The sequence below is a fragment of the Suricata suricatta genome, chromosome 11 (genome assembly GCF_006229205.1).
Source record: "Suricata suricatta isolate VVHF042 chromosome 11, meerkat_22Aug2017_6uvM2_HiC, whole genome shotgun sequence".
Lineage (NCBI taxonomy): Eukaryota > Metazoa > Chordata > Mammalia > Carnivora > Herpestidae > Suricata > Suricata suricatta.
The window spans coordinates 58,224,951-58,235,698 of NC_043710.1; the positions used below are offsets into that span (position 1 = coordinate 58,224,951).

A 10,748-nucleotide genomic window follows, 5' to 3' on the forward strand; every position below is an offset into this window, starting at 1 on the left:
TATGTTCCAAGTGAAATGAAAATGGAAACATGGCAAATTTCAGAATAGCAAGTGTTTGTGGTTTCTCGGCAAGCTCCGTTTCCGTCTGGGGCATATGGTCTGAGTTTCGCATGTGTTAGACGCCTCTGCCTCCCCGGCCCCCCAGCCTCACACATCTTACCCTGCTTGTTGGTACTGAAGGATAGCAGATAAAATTAGGTCTCATTGAAAATATAAGATCTTATGTTAATAATCAAGCTCACTAATAAATTCTCGTGGAAATCAAGTGGCAGGAAAATAGTAACATCAAAATACTTTGGAACTGAGTCTGATTTCTAGGTCTAATTTCTCAGTGTTGGCCTGAGATGTTCTACTTCCTGTTTGCTGCCAGCCCCTCCCCCAGCACCCCCGCCTCATTTCACAGTATTTTGAGAGGGGGACCCCGCCAGGGCAGGGACTGGTAGCCAGCTTTCCCAGAGAGCAGCTGCTGGAGCTCAGAGCCTTTGGGCCTCAGGGCCCCTGGGGGAGGCTTCTTAGGAGGCTTATCTGGCCCTGCTGCTGACCAGCTAATCCCACAGGGGAGGGGGCAGTGCCCCGGGTTCCCAGGCGGCTGTTTACTGAGACTGACTCTGTGCCCTTCTTGTCACAGCCCTGTCAGCTAGTGAGGTGTTGCTATTCCCATGTAGGAAACAGGCTCAGCGCTGTTTAGTGACCTGCGCAAGACCACACAGCTAGGAGGTGGTCTGTCTGACCCATTTCAAGGGAGGACCTCGGTGTCTTGAGGTGACCAAATTCGGCTACTCATTTATTCTCGGCAAGGCAGAATGGAGTTTGAGAGGGGCTGGGCCTTGCTCAGAGTCATCCAGCAACTCCTGTGGGAACCTAGGGCTCCCTATTCCCCAGGCAGTGTTCCTTCAGGTCCAGGTCCCAGGGGGTGCCCCAAGGGGTGCCTCTAAGATCCAGCACCAGCCAGAGGAGGCCAGTCACGGAAAACCCCAAAGCAGGCTACTGTTTGCCAGGGCTGCTCTCCCTCAGGCCCTACGCCTGCTGCTTCCCTTCCTGGAGGGCCTAGGGGGCACGGGTCAGCCCCTCCCATCACTGTGGTCCATCCCCCCCAGGGCGCCGAGACCAGGAAGCGCTCTCCCACACTCAGCAGCCAGTTCAAGCGGTCCCTGGAGCTGCTGATGCGCACGCTGGGTGCCTGCCAGCCCTTCTTCGTGCGCTGCATCAAGCCCAATGAGTTCAAGAAGCCCATGGTAAGGGACCCTGGTCCCCGGGGTTGGGGCAGCCAGGGACCATCCTGGGGCAGGTGGAGGGCCGGGCCAAAGGGGAAGGCCGGAGGGTGGGCTGAGACTCCGTCTTCTTTGGGGAATGGCAGGGCACCTGAGGGGTTTATAGAACAGGTTCTGATTTCTTGGAGGTAGCACATCCCCTGGAAAGAGCCTGGACTCTGCCGTGGGCTTGACGCGGGTTCAAATCCTGTACCACCTTTAAGCTGCTCTTACCTCCTGGGGCATTTCATGCAATATGCATGCCTGACCCCTAGGACTCACCCTTGGTTCTTTCTGTGGCCCTGACTTTGAAAGCCCCTTCTCCTTTGGTCCAGGCAACCACCTCTTCCTCCTTGAAGCCTTCCCAGATTCCTCTGACCGGTTGGGAAGGTTCTCAACTTTGACTCTGCTGAATAACATTTATCGGGCCCTTTCTGTGTGCCTGGCACAGGCCAGATTTTCTCCATGGCCCCATTCAACCTTCTCAACAGCCTGTGAAAGAGGGACCTGAAGGAGGGACTGTTACAGCGCCACATCTGGGATGTGCGACTGCGGGCCTAGGGAGGCTAAGGGACTTGAGGCTGCAGAGCTGGGAGCCTGGGCCGCTCCTCACCCAGGCCCTCTCCTTCTACAGCTCTGGGAGGTGTTGTTTACCACAAAGCTCTTAGAGGCCCAGGGGGAAGCTGGGGCCTGAGGGGTCTAGGGAGGGACGGAAGGAGGGAGGGCAGGGCTGGGCCAGGGAAAGTGCCGGAGGGAAAGGAAACAGGTGGCGGAAGCCAGCCGGCTATGTGCTGGCCCTGCCCCCTGCCTGAAAACATTTCCCAGAGTGGGCTGGTCTCAGGACTGGGTCTGAGGGGACACGAGGGTCACAGAGTGCTCCAGTGAGCTCCCACTCTAGGGCAGGAGGTCTGGGGGGAATGAGGCCAGGGCCCTGCCAGGGCAGTTGGGTACCCACTCTCCTGTTCTCAGATGCTTCCAGAACCTTCTCTGGGCCTAGACCTCAGCATCTGTTACCTGAATCTTAGCAGCAAGACCTTCTCATTGGCCTCCTTGTTCCAGCCCCCATCCCAACCCAATGGGTCTCAAATGCGTCCCTGACCTGGACACTCCCTGCTGCCTCCCGAGTCTGGCCTCTGAGGCCCTCTCAGTCCCTCTACAACCTGCTGCCATCACGAAAATGATTTCGTGCCAATGGAAAAAGAATGTCTGTTCCTTAGGGCACTGCCAACAGTCAGAAAGTTGTCTGAATAGCTGCAGACCTACCATGGGTATAATATGAAGGCTGCCCCCTGGGGCTGTGCCAGGCACCCCGCACCTGCATGACCATAGTCTTGGCACAGATTAGTTTCCTCAGTCTCCATGAAGTCCCCTAGCATGCCCTGCACTTTCAGGCTTCCACACCTTTGCATACATTCACCTGCCACCTCCAATGCCCTTTCTCCTGGCAGGGTTAGAGCAAAAACCACCTCCTCCAGGAACCCCTCTCAAGAGATCCCAAGGGGTGTTAAGTTGTTTCTCCTCTGTGCCCCTCAGAGCTTGAGGCTTGTCCAATGCGAAGGTCTCATTTTGTGCTGCTACATAAGTTCGAGCTGCAGGCCTAGAGTCGGTTCGCCTATACTTCTCACCTGGTGTGTGGCTGGGAAAAGGCAGAACAGGGCTGAGCTCCCGGCAGGAGGCTCAAGTGCTGATGCCCTTGGCTCCGTGCCGGCAGCTGTTCGACCGGCTCCTGTGTGTGCGCCAGCTGCGGTACTCAGGGATGATGGAGACCATCCGAATCCGCCGGGCCGGCTACCCCATCCGCTACAGCTTCGTGGAGTTTGTAGAGCGGTACCGTGTGCTGCTCCCCGGCGTGAAGCCGGCCTACAAGCAGGTACAGGGCCGGGGGGCAGAGAAGGCTGGGGGGGGCAGAGAAGGCTGGAGGGAGCATCCCAACTCTAGGCTGGGCGGGGACCCTGGTTTTCTCATTGCGACAGTGTGCCGGGCATGGCATCAGCTCGGCCACCTCAGTTGTGGTTGGGGAGATTAGGGATCAGCCAGTAGAGGGAGGTCTGGTGGATGAGACCAGGGCTGCCACATGCACCCTGGAAGTTAGATGTGGGAGAGGGTTTTTAGGTCATCCTGCCCAACTAGGGAGAAAAGTGAGGGTGAGAGAAGGCAGGACCCGGCCATGGTCACACAGCAAGTCTGGGGCAGAGCTGGAGCAAGAGTCCTGCCTCCTGGTCTTGGGAGGGACACTCGGGCGGCCTTGTCACTCACTGGTGGGGCTGCCCATTCCCTGTGCACCCCCCAGGACGACCTTCGGGGGACATGCCAACGCATGGCGGAGGCTGTGCTGGGTACCCACGACGACTGGCAGATTGGCAAAACCAAGATCTTCCTGAAGGTGAGCATAGGCTCCGTCTCTGGCTGCCTTGCGGATCTGCGAATTCCCCATCACGGCGGGGACAGGCTTCTCGGGCCTCTGTGGAGTAGCTGTGGCATCAGGTGGGGCTGCGCTGGGCCTCAGGGTCTTCCTGCCCTGCAGTGTGTGATAGGGGTGTGGGATTAGGCCTCCTCCGTGGGCGAGGGGAAGTGGGTTTTAAGACCATCTGTGATGTGGGGGGTGAGGTCAGAGGTGGCTCACCAGGGAGGCTTGGATTCAGTCAGGACCCTGTGGTTGGCTGCCTGCCCTGGGACTTTGGGCAGATGACTGGCCCTTTCTGAGCCTCATGTTCCCATCTGTAAAATGGGATGTGTTTGGAGGGGTGGGGTTCTTGAGTGTATCTTTAGGTCCCCTCCTGTGATTTCCTGCCAGGCACAGCTCATGCCAGCTATGATAGGCCACATGCCACCCCTTCCTTCTGTCCTAAGGGGCCTGATCCCACCCTCCCTGAGCAGCACCTGGAGCTCCGTGGGTCTGGACTTCAGCATGAGGCAGTTGGGAGGGGTGGGGCTGGGAGCTGGGCCGCGGGGCGTCTTGGCCTTGGAGTAGAGCTTGCTGGGAGTGGGCCATGGCCAGGCAGCTGCAGCAGGGACAGTGTGAGCTCCCAGCCCGCCTTCTTCCCCATTTCCATTTCCGCTGTACCCGAGTTCCGGCTGTCCTGGGCCATGGGCAGGGCCGCTTCCTCTGCTGGGAGGGTGGGACCAGGCAGCTGGGGAGAGCTGCGGGAGGGGAGGGAGGAGGCAGCCCCAGTTGGAGGGGATCTGGGGCCTGACAATTCCTCTCTGGCTGAGGGGCCATGGGTCAGTCCCTTCCTCTCCTGGAGTGTTTATTTCCTCATCAGAAACACATCCCTACCCTTCCCTGCTTGCACAGGTCACTACTGCCGTCTGGAAGGCTTGTCCTTTGGGCCAGGCCCTGGGTGGGGCTTTTTATCCATTTATATCCATGATCTTGGGTAGTCCTCACAGCAGCCCAAGGAGGTAGGAGTGCCATGGCCATTTCTGAGGCGCAGAGAGGAGAAGCAAGTTGCCCAGGCGGTGCGCTGACCTGGAGGGGAGAGCAGGGGGAGGCTGTGTGAGGAAGGGAGGAAAGGCAGGCAACACGGTGGTGTCCAGAGAGCCCCAAGGGCTGTCCTCATTCCCATCCTCACCTCCCTGGGCTCTTCAGAAACGTGCCATCGTTTAGAGAGCCGATACCTACTTCTTGTTCATTCGTTCAGACAGCTGGCTAGGCCCTGGGTGCAGTGATGTGGTCTGGGATTGACTGATGGGGGGGGGCTCCCCCTTGAGGTGAGGTATCCGCAGGGCAGGGGGAGGTCCGCCTGTTCACTGCAGTCTTGTCCCAGCACTTAGCACTGTGGTGGCACATGGAGACGTTTGATTCATCTGTTTCGGATGGATGAGGTTTTGTCTAACTGGAGGGAGGGTTGGGGTCTAGGGTGGGGGTGGGGAGCGGCCTAGAGAAGTCAGCAGGGCTGCATGATGGAGGGCCTGAGCACCAGGCAGTAGACCAGGCTCGAGCCTGGGAACCAGGGTGTCATTTTAAGGTCACCCTCAGATCTGTGTTTTAAGAGGTCCTCCCTGAGAGAGGATCAGAGCAGGAGTGACAGGCCAGGAGTGAAATGGCAGTGGTCTGGCCCAGGTCAGGGGCCCACGGGACAGAGACATTTAGAAGAGTGGGTATGGGTGTGGGGTGCACCTGGGTGGCTCAGTCAGTTAAGCATCCAACTTGGGTCTCACAGTCATGAGATCGAGCCCTGTATTGGGCTCCATGCTGAGCGTGGGGCCTGCTTAGGATTCTCTCTCCTGTCTCTCAGCTCCTCCATCCCGTCTGTCTCTGTATGTCTGTCTGTAGACAGAGATGCCCATAGGAATGAAGCCAGTGTGCGAATGGTGGGCTCTCTGACCCCCACCCCCAGTCAGATTAAGCTCCTCCTACTCCATTCATGGCCGCCCCAGCCTCTGGGAAACAGCCGCACGCCGAGCCTCTCCCCATGGCTGTGGGAGGCTGTCCCAGGGGGCCAGAGCAGGGCAGGGAGCTGGGGCTCTAAGGGAAGGGAGGGAGGGCCTGTGAGGGGCAGCCTCCGCCCTGGACAATGAGGAGGGTGGGGGCACTGCTCAGGAGCTCTGCCCTCCAGGACCACCACGACATGCTGCTGGAGGTGGAGCGGGACAAGGCCATCACTGACAGAGTCATCCTCCTCCAGAAGGTCATCCGGGGGTTCAAAGACAGGTATGCGGTGGGACCAGCTCCCCCACCTCAGCTTACCTACGGATGTGTGTGTGCGTGGCTTGCCTCCATGCCCCTGAATGAGCACTAGGAGTAAACACACGCACACGGGAACAGGCACACGCGTGCATGGCATGCACACAATCATGCTGACACCGACGAATGCAGGGACACATGACTCACACTGACCTACCTGTGCCACTTGCGCCCAGTAACAACACGGCCCACGCTCCTCTGTACAAGCACGCACACGTGTCACGGGAGGCACTGCATGGACAGTCCTGCATCTCAGGTGCCTGGTGAAATTTCCCAAAGAGGAAACGTGAGGTTTTGTAAATGACAATGTGTCCCATTTTCCATGTGTACGGCTGTGACGCCTCACGCACGGGCCGGGCTGACTCTGGAGCGTGACTGCAGCTCCACAGAAGCCCACGACTGCCCCTTGAGCAGTTCATCTGGCTACCCCCTCTCTCTCCCCATCTATCATCTGTCCATGCGTCCATCAATCAGTTCTGTCCGTCCATCTGTCCATCCCCTCCCACAGCTGCTCACTTATGCACATCTAGACACGGCTCGCCGGCTGTCTCTCACACTGCCGTGTGCACCCTTCGCTCCATTACCTTCTTCTGCCTTCAGCAGACACCTGCTGTGTGAGGTGTGGTCTCTTTGTCCTCCATCAGGTCAAAGGTGACTGTCATCCTATAGAGGCTGCCTCCTGTGTGCAGGGGATAGCAGTGTGCTCGCTCAGGATCCGTCAGAAGATGTGGGCTCTAGTCCTCCCTGAGTCTCACTTTCCTCATCTCTAAATCGGGAAGTTAGTAATAAATAATGTTCACAGTGAGCCAAGCTTTTAATCTTTATATTATTTCATTTACTTATTAATCATTCGTTTATTCAGTAAATATCTCCCAAATGCCTACCTTAAGAGGCACATGTGACAAACCTACGAGGCAGGAGGAGCAGGTGTTTTTGTACCCATTTTACAGAGGAGGAAGCTGAGGTGTAGAGAAGGTATATGCGTTTGCCCAAGGTCATGTGGCTGGGAGACACAGAGCTGGGCTCAGCCCTACTCTCCTGATGCCAAGCCCTGCCAGTACCCTGGCTGCATCTGGGCACTATTTCTCTTCTCTGACATCCTTCTGTATCGCGCTGCTGATGCAGATCTAACTTCCTGAAGCTGAAGAACGCTGCCACACTGATCCAGAGGCACTGGCGAGGCCACAGCTGCCGGAGGAACTATGAGCTGGTGAGCCTCCCCAGGGGGCTGCTCTTTGCCTCCTGAGGCCTTTGAACCTGGCCCCATTGCCATAGCAGCAGGATGGACCTCTGCCCAGGGCCTGGCTGGCCCCTACCCTTCCTCCAGCCCGAAGTCCAAGTTGCTTCTTGTGGCTTTTCCCATCTAGTCAGCAAAGTTTGTTACCCTTCTTCTGGAATGTTTGATGGGTCATGAGTACCCGGGCCATTAGCGTGGAGGAGGCCGGGGGCGGGCGTGTCCCATGGGTCTCTGCAGGGCAGCTGGGTGCAGTCTGGACTCGGGGCTGGGGTGGCAGAGACAGGAAAAAGACCAGTTCCTGGTCTGAGGATGGGGGCTCATTGTATGGGGAGGGGGCATGCTCAAGGGAAGCCAAGTCCTCTCCCCAGAAAACGTCTGTGGGAGAGGAAACAGAGCTCAACTCTGGGGAGCCCTAGTCCCCGAGAAGGCAGAGCTTTGGGGCAGACAAAGCAGAGCACAGCGCGGCAACTGTCCTGCGGCAGGGCCGCCTGGGGCCGGGCGGCAGGCTCTGAGCGGGTCGGGTCGGTGTCCCTACAGATGCGGCTGGGCTTCCTGCGGCTGCAGGCTCTGCAGCGCTCCCGGAAGCTGCAGCAGCAGTACCGCCTGGCCCGCCGGTGCATCATCGAGTTCCAGGCCCGCTGCCGCGCCTACCTGGTGCGCAAGGCCTTCCGCCACCGCCTCTGGGCCGTGCTCACTGTGCAGGCCTACGCCCGGGGCATGATCGCCCGCAGGCTGCACCGGCGCCTCAGGACGGAGGTGAGGGGGCTCGTGTGCCCCACGGGGTGCCGCTCTGCCCAGCGGGCAGGTCACCCTCACTCTGCAGCCTACTGAGGGGTCCTGGGACCAAGCCGCCTCTGGGGAAGGCACAAAGCTGGGATCAACCCCTCAATTCCATCCTCCCAGCCCAGGGCAAGGCCCGGGGCCCAGTCACTGTGATAGTGAACCTGGCTTGGCTTTGGGAATCACCAATGTCCCCAACCTGCTGTGTAACCTGGGGGAGTTCTCAGAGGCCTCGGTGTCCCCATCTGTCAAGTCATGGGGCAGAATCGCCCGCAGCCCCAGGACGCAGTGAGGGTGGCGTGGGCCAGGGCTGGCAGGAAGCACTGTGAGGGTGCCCACCTGCCGCCCCTTCCCCCAGTACCTGCGGCGTCTGGAGGCTGAGAAAATGCGGCTGGCAGAGGAGGAGAAGCTCCGGAAGGAGATGAGTGCCAAGAAGGCCAAGGAGGAGGCCGAACGCAAGCATCAGGTGAGCTGAGTGGCTGGCACCCCGGGCATCTACTCACTGGTTCAGCAGCACGGCGATTTGTCATATGTCTGCGCAGCCAGCCTTCGTCCAGGCACTGGGTGCTTGGTCCTGTGCCCGGCCTGAGGACAGGGGGCTGCGGCTCTCGAGTAGGAGGGCCCGTGCCCATTGTCTTTTCTAGCTGGGAGATGACACATGTCTAAATAACCTGAGCAGGATCCAGAGCTCCCAGTATGGGAGCCCCAGCCACGTGTGGGCTGAGTGCCTGACATGCCAGGGGCCTCTAAGTGTGAAACATACACTAGGTTTTGAGGACAGTAAAGTAGAAAGAATATGAAATCTCAGTACTACTTTAAAAATATTAATTACATCTTGACATATTTTGGAACTATTGGGTTAAATTTAAAAAAACATGTATTGTTTTTATTTTCAAGAGAGAGAGAGAGAGACCTCATGAGCGGGGGAGAGGAGCAGAGGGAGGGAGAAAGAATTCTAAGCAGGTTACACACTCAGCATGGAGCCTGACGTGGGGCTTGATCCCACGACCCTGGAATCATGACCTGAGCTGAAATCAAGAATTGGATGCTCAACTGACTGAGCCACCCGGGCACCCGTAAAATATATTATTTATTTATTTATTTATTTATTTATTTTTTAAAGTAGTTTATTGTCAAATTAGTTTCCATACAACACCAAGTGCTCTTCCCCACAAGTGCCCTCCTCCATCACCACCTCCTCTTTTCTCCCCTCCCCCTTCAGCCCTCAGTTCGTTTTCAGCATTCAACAGTCTCTCAAGTTTTGCGTCCCTCTCTCTCCCCAACCAATGGTCCTCCATTAGGTTTCTCCTGTTCTCCTGTTAGACCTATGAGTGCAAACATATGGTTTCTGTCCTTCTCTGCCTGACTTATTTCGCTTAGCATGACACCCTCGGGGTCCATCCACTTTCCTGCAAATGGCCAGATTTCATTCTTTCTCATTGCCATGTAGTACTCCATTGTGTATACATACCACATCTTATTGATCCACTCATCAGGTGATGGACATTTAGGCTCTTTCCATGTTTTGGCTATTGTTGACAGTGCTGCTATGAACATTGGGGTACATGTGCTCCGATGCATCAGCACTTCTATATCCCTTGGGTAAATCCCTAACAGTGCTATTGCTGGGTCATAAGGGAGTTCTATGGATAGTTTTTTGAGGAACCTCCCCACTGTTTTCCAGAGCGGCTGCACCACTGTACATTGCCACCAACAGTGTAGGAAGGTGCCTGTCTCTCCACACCTTCGCCAGCATCTATAGTCTATTGATTTGTTCATTTTAGCCACTCTGACTAGTGTGAGGTGGTATCTCAGTGTGGTTTTGATTTGTGTTTCCCTGATGATGAGTGATGTTGAGCATTGTTTCATGTGCCTGTAGGCCATCTGGATGTCCTCTTTGGAGAAGTCTCTGTTCATCTCTTCTACCCATTTCTTCACTGGGTTGTTTTTTGGGTGTGGAGTTTGGAGGGTTCCTTATAGATTTTGGATACTAGCCCTTTATCTTCTATGTCATTTGCAACTATCTTTTCCCATTCTGTCAGTTGCCTATTAGTTTTCTTGATTGTTTCCTTTGCAGTGCAGAAGCTTTTTATCTTGGTGAGGTCCCAAGAGTTCAGTTTTGCTTTCATTTCCCTTGCCTTTGGGAATGTGTCGAGTAGGAAACTGCTGTGGTGGAGGTCAAGGAGGTTGTTTCCTACTTTCTCCTCAAGGGTTTTGATGGTTTCCTGTCTCACATTCAGGTTTCTCAGCCATTTTGAGTTTATTTTTGTGTATGGTGTAAGAGAGTGGTCTAGTTTCATTCTTCTGCATGTTGCTGTCCAGTTCTCCCAGCACCACCTGCTAAAGAGGCAGTCTTTTCTCCATCGGATACTCTTTCCTGCTTTGTCAAAAATTAATTGGCCGTACATTTGTGGGCCCAGTTCTGGGTTCTCTATTCGATTCCATTGGTCTATGTATCTGTTTTTGTGCCAATACCATACTATCTTGATGATGACAGCTTTGTAGTAGAGGCTAGAGTCTGGGATTATGATGCCTCCTATTTTGGTTTTCTTCTTCAATATGACTTTGGCTATTCAGGGTCTTTTGTGGTTCCATACGAATTTGAGGATAGTTTGTTCTAGCTTTGAGAAGAATGTTGGTGCAATTTTGATAGGGATTGCATTGAATGTGTAGATTGCTTTGGGTAGTAATGACATTTTCACAATGTTTATTCTTCCGATCCATGAACAGGGAATGTTTTTCCATTTCTTGGTATCTTCCTCAATCTCTTTCATGAGTTTTCTATAGTTTTCAT

The 10,748-nt window shown here is 55.6% G+C and overlaps 1 protein-coding gene across 1 annotated transcript in view; it reads left to right on the forward strand.

The window, feature by feature from the left end:
• MYO7A (myosin VIIA) overlaps positions 1–10,748 on the forward strand; it is a 74,451-nt gene that overhangs the window by 30,447 nt on the left and 33,256 nt on the right. Inside the window, exons 15-21 of the mRNA XM_029914998.1 lie at positions 1,098–1,235; positions 2,962–3,120; positions 3,541–3,633; positions 5,810–5,904; positions 7,063–7,147; positions 7,712–7,930; positions 8,313–8,420. Coding sequence (XP_029770858.1) covers positions 1,098–1,235; positions 2,962–3,120; positions 3,541–3,633; positions 5,810–5,904; positions 7,063–7,147; positions 7,712–7,930; positions 8,313–8,420 — 897 coding nt within the window. The remainder of the gene's footprint in view (positions 1–1,097; positions 1,236–2,961; positions 3,121–3,540; positions 3,634–5,809; positions 5,905–7,062; positions 7,148–7,711; positions 7,931–8,312; positions 8,421–10,748) is intronic.